General features: G+C 31.8%; 2 protein-coding genes across 4 annotated transcripts; one reads left to right on the top strand and one right to left on the bottom strand.

Moving 5' to 3' along the window:
* Window positions 1-1,017: 1,017 nt before the first annotated feature.
* On the bottom strand, window positions 1,018-4,549 carry LOC120092147 (DEAD-box ATP-dependent RNA helicase 38). 3 transcript variants are annotated; one of them, XM_039050359.1, is made up of 9 exons: window positions 4,392-4,549; window positions 3,864-4,136; window positions 3,245-3,538; window positions 2,924-3,151; window positions 2,666-2,731; window positions 2,179-2,580; window positions 1,943-2,087; window positions 1,510-1,595; window positions 1,018-1,406 (listed from the first exon to the last, which is right to left on the bottom strand). In XM_039050359.1, the coding sequence occupies exons 2-9, from the start codon at window positions 4,122-4,124 to the stop codon at window positions 1,350-1,352; spliced, it is 1,539 nt and encodes a 512-aa protein (XP_038906287.1). In that variant the 5' UTR covers window positions 4,125-4,136; window positions 4,392-4,549; the 3' UTR covers window positions 1,018-1,349. The 3 variants fall into 3 exon arrangements, with proteins under 3 accessions (XP_038906287.1, XP_038906288.1, XP_038906289.1); XM_039050360.1 differs by having other exon boundaries at window positions 4,396-4,545; XM_039050361.1 differs by having other exon boundaries at window positions 3,864-4,231; window positions 4,392-4,523.
* A 7,401-nt stretch (window positions 4,550-11,950) lies between these two features.
* On the top strand, window positions 11,951-16,595 carry LOC120089922 (aspartic proteinase 39). Its single transcript, XM_039047364.1, has 10 exons — window positions 11,951-12,320; window positions 12,869-12,998; window positions 13,092-13,342; window positions 13,768-13,995; window positions 14,585-14,747; window positions 14,960-15,033; window positions 15,127-15,223; window positions 15,524-15,587; window positions 15,793-15,864; window positions 15,965-16,595. Exons 1-10 carry the CDS (start codon window positions 12,088-12,090, stop codon window positions 16,132-16,134), a joined length of 1,482 nt encoding a protein of 493 aa, XP_038903292.1. The 5' UTR covers window positions 11,951-12,087; the 3' UTR covers window positions 16,135-16,595.
* Window positions 16,596-17,497: the final 902 nt, after the last annotated feature.

Genomic DNA, 17,497 nt, shown 5'->3' with positions numbered 1-17,497 from the left:
AGAGACTACTAATTATGAGATTTTTGTCAAATCATAGAAACTAAATCTTATTTATGAACTATAAGGACTAAATTTTAACTATCTCTAAATTATACGGATCAAATTTACGATCTTAATAATTAAACAATACTGTCTTAGTTATGGTTTTTAATTTATTCATCCAGCAAAGCAAACCTATAAATGGATCACACGATGAAGGCTAAATTTAAAAAACATTACAATGAATTTGGTTTGATAAGAATTTTCTGGTTACCATTTGGTTTGTTGTCTGAGACTTGGATTGATTTCAAATAAACAGAACAAATTAATTTCGTTTTATAACGTGAAATAAAAGCAAGTCACGTTTGTACGTGGAAAAAACAAATCAATTTATACAACCTCGAACCAATATATATATATATATATATATATATATATATGATTACAAAATAACTTAATTAATTAGTATTATTGATTGATTCACAGAAAATTACAAAATTAGAAGATAGAACATCTTTCAACTTATGTTGCTAGTATATAAAGGCTTTAAACATGTTTGAAAGTGATTCCAAAATAATTAAAATCACTTTTATCACATACTAAATCCCTCTTATTGTTTTCAAAATTTCTAAAACATTCTTTTAATCATTCCAAACCAATTTTAATGATATGAAAATTACTTATAAATGCATAAAATTAAAATTTAACTTTATTTATAATGATCAAAGATATAATTTAGAATTGTTTTAAATATGACAAAAATAATTTTGACTATTTTAAAATCACTCTCAAACGTAATTTAATAATTAATTTTACATTTTTATGCAATCTTCATAATTTTACATGATTAAAAGCACATTTCAAACGACTTTGATAATATGACATTAACTATTTCAAAATCACTTTCAACCATACGTCAGTTGGAAGACTAAATTTCAGGTCCTATTTTCCATTGCAAATAGACCAAATTCTCATAAGCTGACCTACAAATGCTTTGCTTTAACTGATTTCTTTGAAATACAAAGTAGGAGATTTCTATTTCATTTAAAGATTAAAAATAAAAAATAAAAACACATTTGTTTATAAAGACTCTATTCATTTCAACAGGTTTCATCAATCAAGAGATTTCAGCAAAACTAACATAACTCTCCACAATTTACAATAGCCTAACCATATGCCAGAAATTAACAACTCAAACACACTAGATACCTCATAACCAAATGTAATTTCCTTTAAACTTTAAAGCAAAACAAAAACTATGAACCATCATTTCCATCCACTTTTCTGCATCCAACTGTTTCAAGTTTTATCGCCTTCAGTTCGTAGTTGGTGTCAACGGAAATAAGCCATGGTAAACTCATTACTATACATCAAACCAATCCAGCAGTTTTTAAGGCTGCTTGAATGTCCTCATCAGAGTCTCGAACCTGAAATTAAAATTTTATAAGGTACTGAGATAGAAATTCGATATCCAGGTAGATCCGGAAACGAGTGAAATTCCAATGTTGTCCACCAGAGAAGGAATCTTACCTCTATTATTTCAGAGCCAAAATGCTTCTGAATTTTATCCATTCGCGCGATTTCCTCATCACCACACAGCAAGTTAAACACAGCTCCTGTGGCGATAACACAACAGCCATGGGTTTTCAGTTTAACAAAATACCAAAAAATTGTCTACTTAATGATCCTTCAATGCAATTAATACTACAAAAGAGTTAGCACATCAATACAAAAGCAACTTCGTAGTTGCATGGACTCCAACTCCCTTCTCTTATTTAAACAAAGAAATAGGTTCTAATATGGATCCAATATTAAGGACCTAGTTTAAGAGATTGATTCTAACCGCTATAAAGTTGCTTAGATTCTACAATCAAGGACACGGAGTCATATCCAGGGTTAGGGCTGGAAGATTACATGAATCTAGAAACATAGGCATGTAAGTATAATAGAAACAGAAACTTACCCTTGCGCCCAAAACGACCTGCCCGACCAATTCTATGAAGGTACACCTCATAGTTAGGATCAGACGATGAGGAAGATCTGTATTTCGTTGCTTGTAGAGAAGGTTCATGTTTAAGAGGAAGATCATAATTGATAACTAGATTGACCTAGAAAAGAAACATATATTAGGGTCTGAAAAGACATCATGGGATTTACTATGAACAAACAAAACGGAGGATGGTTAACTGATATCCATACCTGTTGCTGATCAAAGCCTCGAGCTAGAAGGTCAGTCGAAATAAGAACTTTGGTCAAACCATCCTTGAACTCTTTTATTATTTTGTCTCTAATATCATTCGTCAGTGCCCCTTGAATGGTAGTCACGTCATAACCAAGATCAACTAGTGCCTTATGTAACATGCCAGCACTGTTTCTTGTGCGCACGAATATAATTGTCTGACCCAATTTGTCTGCAAGTTCAAAAATTCTATCTTTTATGACTCGAATTTTAGTTAATTCATCTGGACATATCAACTTGAATTGCTTCACACTCTCCAAAGATAGTTCTTCCTTCTTCACAAAAAGCTGGTTGTAGTCTTTGACAACCCTAGAGACAAACTTTTTAACATTCTCATCGAATGTAGCAGAGAACAAAAGCACCTGAAACAAAGTTCTTAACATTAAAAAAAGGAAAATGAGCTTACATAGTTGAGATTACAGATGATTATTTAAACTATAGACGGACCTGGCAATGAGGGCTACTTCTCTCAATGTCTTTCATGATTCTCAATGAATCATCTTGAAAGCCATCCTGGACAAAAATAAAAATAAAAAATAAAAAAAGGGAAAAGGGAAAAATAACTACAATAATCCATCCTCACAATTTCTCAAAATAAAAAATATACATTAAGAAACTACGTTCTTGAATAACAAATCAAGAGGAGATCACTACTTCCATGGACACAGATGCTACAATATGTGAAGTCTATACATAATAATTTACCTCGCCAAGCATGTGATCAGCCTCATCAAAAACAAGAATCCTCACGCAACTTACTCCCAACTTCCTCGATGACATCCATTTCTTTATTGTGCCAGGAGTTCCGATCACAACTTGCGCAGTTATTGGTGGTCGCTTTGACATAGGTACATAGTTAGCACTGTCAGCGGGAACAGCACATTCTGAAGTTATCCCAGTGTATTTTCCCATTTTCTTAAGAACCTCAATATTCTACAATAATAATATTAAAGAAAAATCAAAATCAAACATATTAAGAGCCAAAGACATTCAGTTAGACATAAAAGAGTGCTTTTTTTTTTTTACCTGCATGGCTAACTCCCTTGTAGGGCATATGCAAAACGCTTGAGGAGCCTTCAGGTTCACATCAACACGACTCAACATCCCAAGCACAAAACAGGTAGTCTTCCCAGAACCATTGTGTGCTTGAGCAATTAAATCTTTGTAAGGAGGAGTCAATATCATAGGTAAACTTATAGCTTGAATTTTACTTGGCTTATGGAATCTCATCTCAACATACAAACCCTTCAATAACTCTTTAGACAGATTCAAATCCTCAAAAGTACTGGCTGATGTATATGGAGTACCACCGGTTGTCACCTACACCAAATGAAAAATAAATTAAATGAATAGCATAATAAGAAACCCCACATTGTTCTAATATCAAAAACTTCAAAACAATTTCACCGGTTGTCAACTGTCGAAACACAGTTCTTATTTATGTAGATCGGGAATTTCAATCATGTTTCTCCGATGCACGAAGAACCAAATCCTACAGCCAGCAGCTAAAATTCCTTAATCCTCGCTTAAACCCTAAATGTTTCATCAACTAAATCCTTGATTCCTTTTTTCCTATGTCCTTAATTCCTAGAAGCCATTTAATCCGACTTGCTCTCACACTTGATGGAGAGAGTGAGAGACTTACCGCCGTGATGTTAGAGTCTATGGGTTCATCAAGCGTTGTTTCGTCGTCTTCGATCTTAAGGGATTCCAAGTACTCGGAAGGGGCCGAGGATGAATCTCCAGTATCGCCCACATCATCGTCTTCTTCATCCCCCCAAGCTCGTTTGGGCACTGGTGTAACAATAGGTGGGGCAGAACTCGACCCGTCGGTGGCGGTGGCGGTGGCGGCAGCGGGGGCCGACGCGTCGCTGGTGGTAGAGTCTGGAGCCGCGTGATCTGCCATCGGTGATTGGCACTGAAACAGAAAATATTTTACATCTCTCTAAGTAAAAGGGGTCAATGGCGGTGGGATCCGGCCCAACTTCTTTAAGCCCGGTCCATTGATCGTCACTAATCGAATTAAGATGGGAAATTAGGGGATAATTAATGGAATTGAGAAAGATGAAGTGAATTGCAGAGGAGCATCCGAGAGGGATAAATGAAACCTTCAACAATTCATTTATGAAATAAAACGAAAACAAAATTGAAACGGAGATGGCGAACGACTTACATACAGTGGCCGGCGGTCGTCGGTGGGCAGCAGCTGACTGCGCGGCTGCTTTCGCTGGGCGGTTTGCGGGAAGGAGAAGATGGAGGATTAACTTAGGTTTTGGTGGGGTTAAGGTTTAAGGGCGCGCGGTGCGGTGTGGGTTTTTTCTTTTTTCCTTTTAAATGTAATCATTATTATTATCTGTACATTCATTTTTAACTCTCATAAACAAAATATTAACAATAAATTAGTCTTAAGTTTTCTTCTTATTCGAATCTTTCGATGACTTCAAATTAAATCAAACAAACCAATTATCTTCCCTAACTTAATTAAATTGAACTTGAAGAATTAATTACAGTAAAATTAAAAATGCTAAAGGAGACGAATATATATATAAATAATAAAATTATAATAAAGATAGTGATAAAGCTAAATTTAAAAGTTATATTATTTAATTAGGATTAACAAATATGAAATGTCAGATTTTGGAAAAGTAATATAATATAAACTTTGAAAATTCAAATCGGCATTTTATATTTAAAGATAGACGATTTTTTAGATAAATATGCATATGAAAGGAATTTAACTCACACTAAATATTTGAAAGTAAACCAGTTTTTAAGAAAAAAAAAATCTGAAAGGAAACCGATAGAAGACACAAATTTTGAATTCGATAAATTAATTATAGTATAATTAATGAAGATTACAATGCATGATTGAAAAAACTGATAAGGACATGAAAACCATAACTTAATTCACACGAAATATTTGAAAGGAAAACGATTGAGGTTGAATTATAAATTCGATAAATAATTACATTATAATTAACAAAGTTGTTGGATTTATTACAATATAGTTAAAGAAGTTGTTAAGGGTATTTTAGATTAACAGAAAAAAGAATTCACGTGTGTCTTGTGCTTTTTGCTATCATTTTGAAAAGTTCGATGTTTTGCTATATTTCCAAATGAAATTGTAATTTGTGTTATAGGATCCAATTTTCCTAATTAAAAGTCCTTTGGTAACAAATTTTCTATAATTGTACCCTCACGGGGCAGAATAAAAAGATGTTTCCGTCCTCGTCCTTATCCCTTATTGTAATCTTTAATAAATTTGAAAGCGCTATAAAACATATCACATAAGTTGAAACCGACAAGGATAAGACAAAGATCTAACCGATTAACTCATTGCACGAATAGTAACCATTTCCAACAATAGAGAGGAAACCAGCATACATGAGTTTTTATGAAATAAGATGCAATCTATGATAGCATATAAGAGTATAGGCTAATGGAAACCACGTGAATGTTAAAAAGATCTTCTGCCTTATTGTCACACCCCGCCCCAGACCACCCTCTTAGCCTAGGAAAGGGCGTGACTGCAACAGTTATCAACCATTTGGTTGACACTTATTGCCTAATAACTCTTGCGGAATAACTCTGATACCAATATATAACTCATATATAGCGGAATGCCTTATAGGCCACAAATTTATTAATTTAGAAACATAACATGTTTAGAATCATTACAACACTAGATTCACAAGTCCCAAAGCCCAAAACCCTAGTCCCTATATGATCACCTATAACATATGTACAATATTTACAGTAACCAACTAACAGACAGGTTACAATATCTTTATCCTTTGGTGGCAGAGCAGATGCAGAGCTATCTTCTGAGGATTTGACCTTTACCTGGGGGAAAAGAAAACATTTGAAAACGGGGTGAGCTTGCTAGCCCAGTGAGTGACTTAAGAAAGATAACTGATTCTCATGCAAAAATCTCAATAAAGAGATTAAACTGAAATATAAGCTTCTATAGTACCTCGTACTGCAGTATAAACATTTTCCAAGCATAAAGCATATAAAGTTGTTTTAATCATAAAACATTAAAACTGTTTCTCAGTTGAGAATAACCCTGTTGTGGTTAAAAATAATCCCAACACCAACTGCTAGTCAAGAGAGAACCCTTTTGTTTAATCTCTGACTCTAACTACCTACATGCACGTGGCCATACTAAGTACTGTCATACCTTAGGTACTTCTGCTCATATATCTTATCAAATGTCCTTCAATATCGAGTTGCTAGGATACCTTATCAAATGTCCTTCGGTATCAAGTTGGTTTGGTACCTTCTCAAAAGTCCTTCAGTACCAAGTTAGTTAGATACCTTCTCAAATGTCCTTCGGTATCTAGTTGGGCAGATACCTTCTCAAATGTCCTTCGGTATTGCATTTTAAGTAAAACTAGTCATAAATGATTTTCTCTTTAAAGCATGTAAAGTATAACACATATAAAAACATGGCTTTAAAAATACTAACGCATGCTGGGTATATTTAACACATATAAATAGCTTTTCAACAAACTTCCCACACATGCATGCGTTTAAAACATAACTCATGGTTTGCTTAGAAATTACTTTGTAAAACTAGCTGGCATGAGAATAATCTTCTTTAAAACATGCTTTCTTTAAAACATTGTAAATATTTTGTCAAACATTTTAGTCAAATTTTTAGTCACTCACCTCGATCGCTTAGGAACTTTTCACTCTAGAAGTTCCTTGTTTACCTCGGGCTCCCTTTTTCACCCTTAGAATCCAGATTCAAATTGTAACTCAGATTACTCATAGTTTTAAGCTTTATTTAGATACTTAATTCTACAAATATATTCTAAAATGTCTCAGGAAGCTTACCCTAAAATCTGAGCTCAGAACTCCTTGTGGTTTGGTCAGAATCTCAAAATCTTCAAGACTGGCCTAAGCTTATTCGACAGCCTGACCCTTCTGTCTTCTTCTCAGTTTCCAGCCCAATCCTTTAGAGCTTTTTCTCCGGCAGCCCTACCCTGAAAACTAGACTTTCAGAGCTTTCAGGTGGCTTTGAAATCACTCCAAACACACGAGTATATTGGGAGAACTCCTCGTCCCAAGTTGGTGTTGTTTTCCAGACTTCACTGTCTAATGCGTCCTCTTTGAAGTTCTATGATCAACGCATGGATTTTGCTCTCAACGCAATGTTTACTCATACCAAGCAACAGGTCAACACAAAAACATCGATCTAGAAATATTTAAATAATTGTGTTTGTTTCATTGGATTCCTACTTAGGAATATCTTAAATTTACATAAAGTTCTAAGAATGTCTTTACGACTATCTATTACTTTATAATTAATTTGATATAATTTGAACTTATATAACATGTTTGTTTTTATCAATTTAAATTTCTTTTTAAATTAATATAATTTATATTATTTTTATATGTTATTTTTCTCAACAAAATAATATATCATAATTTAAGATTTTTTATAAAATAAATATTAATTTAAATTTAAATTTGAATATATTGATTAAAAAATAAGAATTATAATATAACTAAAAATATATGATATACATGGTTGACGATATTTATTAGATTATTATATATATGTAAAATAAAATAAAAAGGAATGACAAAAAAGTAAAATGATGATGCTCTCATCTCGAGAATCTAGAAACCCTATATTTTAGAAGAGCATACAAAATTCTCCCGATACCCTCCATCCGGACATTTTAGGACGTTCGGGAATCTTCAGATGTTAGGACATCTCACAATATCGCAAAACAAACACGATAAATCAGATGTCAACTCCATAGGAATCTAAGATGCAAACAAACGGTCCTAAAAAGGAAAAAAAAAAAAATAAAACTAAATTTATAATTTAACTTTATTATTAGTTAACCTGGAAGGGAAGGTTAGAAAGATGTTTGTTCCCCACTTAGGACACATGAATGTATGTAGCTTTTGCTTTGCCAGATCCATTTTGCGATTTTTTTTTTTTTATTATTATTATTATCTCAATGTTATGGAGCCATTTTTGTTTAAATTAAAAAGGGAAGTGCTCAAAGAAATTAAAATCAAGGGCAAAATAACTTTTGATCTATAAAGTTTGATGTAGGTATCTATTTTAGTTCTCGAAATTTCAAAAAAATATATTTTAAATTTTCGAGATTTGAAAAACACGTTTAAATGGTCTATATACTTGTTTGACCATGAGTTGATATTAGGAAAAATATATGGAATTAATATTTTATTCTTTTATTAATTGAGTATTGTTGTAAGTTCGTTTTTCTGTAACTTCCTTTTTGGTTATTTAAGTGCTAATATTGTTCAATAAAATTTGTATAAATTTATAATTAGATTCTGATTCAATAATTGACTAACAAAAATATGATATGATATAGGCTTTTTTAAAAGTTTAAGAACTATTTAATATAAAACTTAATAAAACTCGTATCTAAGTATACACAAATCTAAAAATTTATGGTTTATTTAATATATGCAACTAAAACGATTTTTTAAGATGAAAAAAAAAGAAAAAGAAAAGAAAAATCCACATTGTCGGAAACAAGAGCAAGAAGACAAATAAAAGTTTGGATATTTTCATAAGTTGGGGAAAGTGATTAAATTACTTCATTCGTACTTTATAACAAAGTAAATTAAAATAGACACCTCCAATAATTGAGCTAATATAAAATAGACCAATATTGGATTGGTTGGACCGTTCATATTAGAATAGTTATTTTTATTTTAACTTACATTTTGGGTTAAAATACTATTTTACTCCATTTATCAGCATCTATCGATATTTATCATCATTAGACAGTAACATTTTGATATATTTATTTCAAACAGTTTTATCATTTAAAATAATTATCTTTTAACTAATCTAAAATTAAATCCCTATTGCTAATTTACGGTTGATTTTTGTTTTTTTTTATTATCTATTAATATTTTCACTAAAAATATATTCACATATTGTATTTTATTATATGAAAATTATTATTATCATTAACTAAAATGAATTAAAATTAATTTTGATGGACTAAATTTAAGACTTATTAAAAATACATAAATTAAAATTAGACATTTAAAAGTATTTGGGATCAAAATTGAACTAACTCCAAAGTACATGACCACTTTAACCTGAATTTTATTTTGGTTTCCGAATATGAAAGTTCAAAATCATTTTCTATGTTGTTTTTTTTTCCCTCTAAATAAAAACTGTTGAACTAAAAAAAAGAAAAAAAATAAGAAACTATTTAATAGAAATATGATATCGACATATTTTTTTCTTTCATTTACTCGGACGAATTTGTCCGTATGAATATGAATTTTAAAACCATAAATAATAGGGTAAAGGTTGGGTTCGAAAACAAATTTAAACTTTTTTATTTTTTAGAAATAAAAGTTTAATATTTTTATAAGTTAAATGATTAATGAAAAATTTGTGGAACAAAATGTAACCTTAGTAAGTTGGGGACAAAAGTAAAATGGAAATGAAGATTTTAAGGACAAACACATGATTTCGTAATAAATATATAATGCATGATTTTAAATCTCCTCTGTCAAAAGGTATAATTTCAAAATTTTAAGGTATGCCGATCATACGATATAAGCATAATTTATAATATAAGAGTGAAGGCTTAATTAATCCAAATACTACATATCTATTGAACTAAAAAATAATTAAAAAATACGTTAATTATTTAGGTTAAAAACATATCGTCAAAAAATGATGACTAATTAATCAGTTTTATATTAAAAATATTTATTATTTGCAACTTAGTGTCCTACATTAAATCTCACTTCAATACCACAAATTTGTAGGCATTATCAAAATGAATGCAAGTTAGATATAATTTATTTGTTTGAACATGATATCTAGTAAAAATACTTGTTAAGAAGTTGTAGAACCAAATTCTAATCTTATATTTACATTGTAACTTAAAAAAAAGGTGAAGATATGAATTTAATCCCTAAGTTTCAAGGATATATTCATGATTTTAGTTAAATTATAGTTCGATACGACAAACTAAAATTTAATAGATGTACTAGATTATTATTATTATTATTATAGCTAAAAATGTCGAGAAATGTACTTAAAAATATTTAGAAAAGATTTCTAAGATTAAATTAAAAATTTTAAAATTAAAATTAAATCGAAGTTAAATTGAAACATTTAGAACTATTTGAGATCAAATTGAAGTAATGAAGTAAAAAACTCTTAGAAATATTCATGAGAAAAAGAATCATTCGAGTAATGCACTCTAGATTCCGCTCCATCTCAGTTTCATACTTTCAATGGTCTAATTCTAATTTTAGTACTTTCAATAAAGTTTAAAATTAGTTTACTTCGTTAGTTTTGGGTTGATTTCCTCAATATAATAATAATAATAATAATAATAATAATAGTAGTCACTAGTATTTCTTATAAAATTTGAAAATATCTCACGTAGTGTTTTTTGCTTCATTAAAGTTTATTATTATTGTTCAATTGATTAAAGAAAATATAATTTAAAAGGACTAAATTAAAATTTTTTTGAGTATGGAGACTAAAATTAGACAATTAAAAGTAAATAAATTAAAATAGAAAGGTAACCAAAATGATTTTTTTTAGGTTAAGATATAGCTTCTAGTCCATATACTTTGCAATATATTTGATTTTAATCCTTATACTTCTAAACGTATAATTTTAGTTTTTATACTTTCAATAAATCTTAAAGTAGTCAATGGCCTATTATTGTTAACTTCTTTTGAAAAGTATTTTGTTATTTTCACGTTTCCATATTATATTTTCACCATAAATTTTGAAATCACGTTCTCATATTACATTGTCATGCATATAAATTATTATTGTTATTTAGTCAAATTAAAAAATTAGACTAAATATAAGATTTTGAAAATACTTGAACTAAAATCAAACATTTAAAAGTATAGCGACTAAAGTTAAATAAATTTGAAAGTATATGAACCAAAATGGTATTTTAAATTTTTTATTTGTTTTGATTTTTTTTACACTAAAACTACACGCTTTTTACTGTCAAATTCTAATTAGATCTACCATTTCAAAGATTCAAGGTCTCCATTTAACTCCCTGTTTATTTTGAAAATTACTAAGTTTAGCCCAAGTTAAAAAACAACACACATATATATATATATATATATAACCATAATTTTCATCCTTTTTCAAATAAATAATTAAGGGTTTAACATTTATAACCTTTTGAGTAAACAAAAACAATAGATACATACTCACGTGAATACGTTAATATATACACATTTAAAGTTATATTATCAATTTATTAAAAGAACCAACTTAAATATACATATTTTATTGATAATTAACATATATCTTTTATTCGAGATCAAAGGTCAAATTCTCACCTTTTAAATTTATTATACTAAAAAAAAGTTGTTAAAAAAGAAACAAATAAAAGAATTATAATATCTTTAATTTTAAAGTCGAGAGACCAACATAAATATTTTAATAGTTTATGTTCATGGAGAACAACAGAAGAATCATATAAAGTTTAATGCCTAAATTTGACATTTTCTTTTGGGAAAGACCCAAATTTGACCTTTAGAAAGTTAAATAATCAGCTACAGCTACAAGTACAACCAAAATGAAATTTAAAGCATATAATATAAATTTATATCAATAGACAAAAGAAAGGGGTAGTTTCGACTTTTCACATTCATTTTCGAGTGCCTGTGGATTGTACATGCTGGAGCAGATCCATGGCGGTTTAAAAGCTTAAGCTTTATAAACCGAACTTTATTTGTTAATTCAAAACCAAAAATTTTCTCCCAACTCCACTGCAATGTGTAGAATAATCAAACCCATAACTTGATCTTTGCTCATAAATCTTCCCATTTGAGAATTCAAAACCCCACAAAATTTCACCGAAATGCGGGTCTTCTCGTCCTTGATCTTGGCCGTAGCAGCATCCGTTGTTCTGCCGGCGACGGTGGTTTACTGCGGCTTCCCCGTCCCACTTCTCTCTCTGCACAGGGCCTTCCCTTCTTCTCCCCCTGTCCAACTCGAAACCCTCAGAGCTCGGGACCGAGTCAGGCATGCCAGAATCTTGCAAGGTGTTGTCGACTTCTCAGTCGAAGGTTCTTCCGATCCATTGCTCGTCGGGTACTGTTTGCTCTTTATCTCAATTTTCTTTAAATTTTTGTTGTTTTTAGCAGGTGGGTGTGTTCGTAAATTGTCTTCTCTAGGATTGTTGTGCTTTTCTTGGATTATAATAGATTTCTGTGTTTTGTGATGTTTTCGTTCCTGTGATACTCTGTTTAGCGGCTGGTAGGTCGTTCAGGAGTGAGTGAGCGAGAAAGAGAAGGGAGGTATGGAATTAGGCCAAAGAAAACGAAGGAATGATGGAAGAATTGATATTATTGACTTGAAACTGGAAAAAAAAGCTTTATATTCTCCTTTTGCTTTTGCTTCTGTTGGTCTAACAGGGAAGTCATAATAAATGCTACTTTAATTCTTTATTTGGTTCTTCTTGTTCTTATTCTATTTAAATATTTCATGTGGATGCTACAGTGCGTTTAAAAGTATAAAATTAAACATGGAATTGATTTTAAGTGATCAAGGGTATTTTTGGAGTGATTTTAAACATTTCAAAATCACTCCCATCCATGCACTGAGTGAACTTTTTATTTTGTTGTTAATGGCTTGTTCAGGCTTTACTTTACCAAAGTCAAATTAGGCACTCCCCCAATGGAATTTACGGTGCAGATCGACACTGGAAGCGATATATTGTGGGTCAACTGCAATTCCTGCAATGGCTGCCCCAGATCAAGTGGACTTGGCGTAAGAGTCATTCTTTTTATATCTTCTTTTGCTAGTTTCAAATTGTCCCATGGCCCCCATGTTAAAGTCCTTATTTTAGTTTACCCTGTGCAGATTCAACTAAATTTCTTTGATGCTTCGAGTTCATCAAGTTCTTCACTTATCTCCTGTTCTGACCCAATATGCAATTCTGCATTCCAAACAACTGCAACACAGTGTTTAACTCAGAGTAATCAATGCAGTTACACCTTTCAGTATGGTGATGGAAGTGGAACGTCAGGTTATTATGTATCCGAGTCCATGTACTTTGACATGGTCATGGGACATTCTATGATTGCCAACTCTTCAACTACTGTTGTTTTTGGGTGAGTTGGGTGAGCACAATTTTTACTTTTTGAACTGCCTAACTAAACTCGCTTAATTCAAATGGACTCCATCAGGATAAAATAACTATTTTACCATGTAAAATATTTCTAGTTGGATGGACTTTCCAACAGAATCTACTTTTAACAAATTTCTTTTTTTTTTCTTTTTTTTTTTTTTTTTGTCATGGTCATGCTAATTGTCGTATTATGACCGTTGTTAAGTCTCTGCACATGAAGAAGAATATGAGTTTAATGTTTGTCTCATGATCTCATCACACCACAAACCACACTTATGTTTTGATACCAAATATAACATATCCTCCGGGATGGTCTCAATATATTTCCTTCTAGCTCAGTGCAGATATGAATCTATTTTTACACTTTTGGGAAAATGCTGAAAGCATCATATGAATCTATAAATGCAGTTGTAGCACCTATCAGTCAGGAGACTTGACAAAATCAGACCATGCAATAGATGGCATTTTTGGATTTGGCCCTGGGGGTTTGTCTGTCATATCACAGTTGTCAGCTCGAGGGATAACCCCCAAAGTATTTTCCCATTGTTTAAAGGGAGAAGGAAATGGTGGTGGTATATTGGTTCTTGGTGAGGTTTTGGAGCCAGGCATTGTGTATAGTCCACTTGTGCCCTCTCAGTATGTCCACCTTCATAATTTCTTTTTCTATAGCTTTGTTAATTTAATATGCCAAAGTAAAAATGTAAAAATAGGATCATCTCTTCATAGAATAGTTTGTCAATGTTAGAGGCATTCAAATTATATTCAGTAAGAATTTGATATCTCAGAAGCCTAAAAATTGATAGTTTACAACTGAAAAAACCTGAGTAAAAAAGTTGCGACTAATTTTTATCTATTGAATTCATTTTTTTTAACGAATGTGCTTCATTACTGTTTTTTCTTTTTGGAACCCTTGAGCTACTTATAGAATTTCCTTTGTCATAAATGTTTGTGCTTTGATGGTTGTTTTGTTTTGGAAGCATCTCCCTTCCAACGTCTTTCCTTCGTATAATTGAGAGATGATCCCATCCTTACTTTGAATCTAGGAAGTAGTAAATTTAAACTTTTATTTTATACTGGCTATGACCTTTCCTTTCAAAGTTATGAATTTGTGTTGGCATCCAACTGCACGGTTCACCTGTTTCAGGCTTTTATTTCACATTTGTGCTTCTGTTAATAGACAAATGTAGTACTTCTGTTGAAAGTTTAACTGTGTTTCAAATATCAGGCCTCACTATAACTTATATCTAGAAAGCATAGCTGTCAATGGGCAGACACTGCCGATTGATCCATCTGTGTTTGCAACATCAATCAATCGAGGTACTATTGTAGACTCTGGAACAACATTGGCTTACCTTGTCGAAGAAGCTTATACTCCATTTGTCAACGCTGTAAGTTTTCTCCCCGAGTTCAAACTCTGCTGCCATGTCAAATTCCTTCACTCATTTTGAGGGAAAAAGATTTCAAAAGAATTGTTTTTATACCCATTTTAAAGGTTAAAGGTCACAATGAAAGAACTTTTGTAATGATAAGGTGTAACGAAAATTCTAATTGTCATATACATGCAACTAATCAGCATGTGTTTTTCTTTTGACTTGTTTAGATAACTGCTGCTGTTTCCCAATCCGTAACTCCTACTATTTCAAAGGGCAACCAGTGTTATCTAGTATCCACCAGGTTTGTCTCTACTTCTAACTATATCAGAAGGGGTGTAATTTGATCTTCAACTAACCCAGGAATTGAATGGGGCAAAATTCCTTCTATGTCCAGTGTAGGCGAGATATTTCCTCTGGTTAGCTTAAACTTCGCGGGCAGTGCATCTATGGTGTTAAAACCTGAAGAATATCTTATGCATCTTGGCTTTTATGTAAGTTGTTTGAGATTCGTTCCTTCAATTATGTACCGACTGTTAAAGTGTTGATATAATATTAAATTTACCATAACCCATTAGCTTAAACTTTTGAGTTGATTGATGATTTAGAGAATAGGAGGTCTCGAGTTCGAACCTTGTAAAGTTATTTCATCCCCAATTAATATTGAATTTCATTTGTTGGGCCTTTGACAAATTTTCAAGAATTTACCCTAATCCATTTGCTTAAGTTTTTAGGTAGATCCGTGATTTAACATGGATCATGTAGGAATATTTGATATTGGTCTATCCTTGCAGGATGGTGCTGCATTGTGGTGTATTGGTTTTCAGAAAGTTCAGGAAGGAGTAACGATTTTAGGAGGTTAGTCCCTGAACTTGACTTCTTTTTTTGAATGTGAATATCTGCCACATCTTGGGTAACCAAATGCTCCAACTTGTAAAAACCATATTGCACCTGCTATTATGTAGGATTTTACAGTTCATTAGTACATAACACCTCGAATCAATGTGCATGCAGTATGTGTGCTTAATCATTGAGCCTCATTTGACGTGCCTTCGTCTTGCAGATCTTGTTATGAAAGATAAGATATTTGTATATGATCTGGCTCGCCAGCGAATTGGGTGGGCAAACTATGATTGTAAGTTGAACATACAAGTCAGTGTGTATAATAAATCTGTACAACCCCATTGAACTACTTTAATGGAGTTTCATTTTGTGAAAACAAACTTCATTTCCAGGTTCTCAAGCTGTAAATGTGTCAGTCACATCTGGGAAGAACGAGTTTGTCAATGCAGGGCAGTTGAGCGTGAGCGGCTCGACCCGAGATAAGCTCATTCAATCACTAACTATGGAAGCATTAGCAATGTTAATGAGTGTCATTTTGTTCATCCACTCCCACCTTCTGTAACTTTTAATGTGTAGTTCTCACTTCTCAAATCCCCCATTATTTACACCAATTGTTTGCCCCTCCAGTCTATATTTATGATGATTGGTAGTGGCTATGTTGTGGTATTATTTTTAGACCATGGGAGATGCAATTGGGGCCAGAAAGTTGATTTACATCTTGAAGATATTCTGGCCCACTTGTTAAATTGGGCCTGTGATCTTGTGAAGGGCCCATATTTTGAGCAATGCCAGAATTGTAAATTATGCGCTAGGTGTGATGTAGGGATGTGATTGGCTCTTGACGAGTGATCACAAAGGTAACCGTATTTTAGCCTGAGCATTTGAACAAATATATTGCTCCTTTTTTCTTTCTCCCTAGGTGGTAGAGTTTGGTAGATTTAAATTCCTTATTTTTCTTTTAATGTGCATTTGTAATGTAATAGTATTATCTTTTAAAAGAAATGTATTTAAGATGGTTCATTACTTGGGTTTGATTATATTTGATTCACTAGTTCTTACTTAATTTAATTCAAGGAAATTACGAATTTAGCTCTTGAACTTTTAGTTCTAATAGGCCTATGAATTTAGTGTATATTAACGACATGTTTGAAAGATTAAATTTATTAATTTATTGGACAAAATTGAATTTTGTGTGTGATAACATTCTAGATTTTTATTATCTATAAAGTAGATCTATTTAAAAAAAGTCAAATGTCATTGGTCCAGTAAATATAAAAACTAAGAATTTATAAGATAAAAAGTCATGTAATGCCAAAAGTCCCATTTTTTTTTTTTAAATAAAAAAAATCAAAATGATTCTCTTTTCAAAATGAGAGAGGAAGTCATTATTTATAACTTATAAGGGAAAAGTTGTTACAATAAAATTCGACTCATCCCCAAGGAGATTACAAGGCCAAATGGAAATAATCTGGACCAAGATATGGCTTCAAATCAACTATGTTGAAAATTAGAACAAATCTGTTGGTAACTCAATGTGGTACTTCTCCAATACTTTGAATGTCCAAGCTGCCTATCTTTCAACTTGTTGTAGATTTTTGTAGGGAAACGAGCTTTGCGTAAGTGGGATCTCACAAAATTGCCTTCAAAATTAACTTCTCTTTTAGACTTATCCTTAGCTTCCTTATACGACAAGGTGGTTTTTTTTCCAGTGATAATGGACTTTTTTTATGTAGTTCTTCAATTCTCTCAGCCATGTGCTCGACTTCAATGCTAATATCCACAGAAGAGGGCAAGTTGGCAAGATCAAAAGTAAGTCTAGGAGTTTTGGTGTGTATGACTTCAAAGAGGCAACTTTCCGTTGATCTGTTCTTCATGTTGTTAAAGGCAAATTCTGCTTGAGCAAGGGACAAATCCTATTTTTTTGG

Source organism: Benincasa hispida, chromosome 11, assembly GCF_009727055.1.
Source record: "Benincasa hispida cultivar B227 chromosome 11, ASM972705v1, whole genome shotgun sequence".
Classification (NCBI taxonomy): domain Eukaryota; kingdom Viridiplantae; phylum Streptophyta; class Magnoliopsida; order Cucurbitales; family Cucurbitaceae; genus Benincasa; species Benincasa hispida.
Note: the sequence above shows the minus strand (reverse complement) of the source record. Positions and strands in the feature narration are given on the sequence as shown.

What these genes read in the sequence shown, in the direction of transcription:
- LOC120092147 (XM_039050359.1), bottom strand. Translation starts at nt 4,124, where the DNA reads ATGGCAGATCACGCGGCTCCAGACTCTACCACCAGCGACGCGTCGGCC. An exon ending in CAAGGGAGTTAGCCATGCAG is followed by an intron (nt 3,152 to 3,244) that starts GTAAAAAAAAAA and finishes TTATTATTGTAG; the next exon opens with AATATTGAGGTTCTTAAGAA. An exon ending in AGGTCGTTTTGGGCGCAAGG is followed by an intron (nt 1,596 to 1,942) that starts GTAAGTTTCTGT and finishes TTATCGCCACAG; the next exon opens with GAGCTGTGTTTAACTTGCTG.
- LOC120089922 (XM_039047364.1), top strand. Translation starts at nt 12,088, where the DNA reads ATGCGGGTCTTCTCGTCCTTGATCTTGGCCGTAGCAGCATCCGTTGTT. An exon ending in CCAGATCAAGTGGACTTGGC is followed by an intron (nt 12,999 to 13,091) that starts GTAAGAGTCATT and finishes TACCCTGTGCAG; the next exon opens with ATTCAACTAAATTTCTTTGA. An exon ending in TGTTATCTAGTATCCACCAG is followed by an intron (nt 15,034 to 15,126) that starts GTTTGTCTCTAC and finishes TTCTATGTCCAG; the next exon opens with TGTAGGCGAGATATTTCCTC.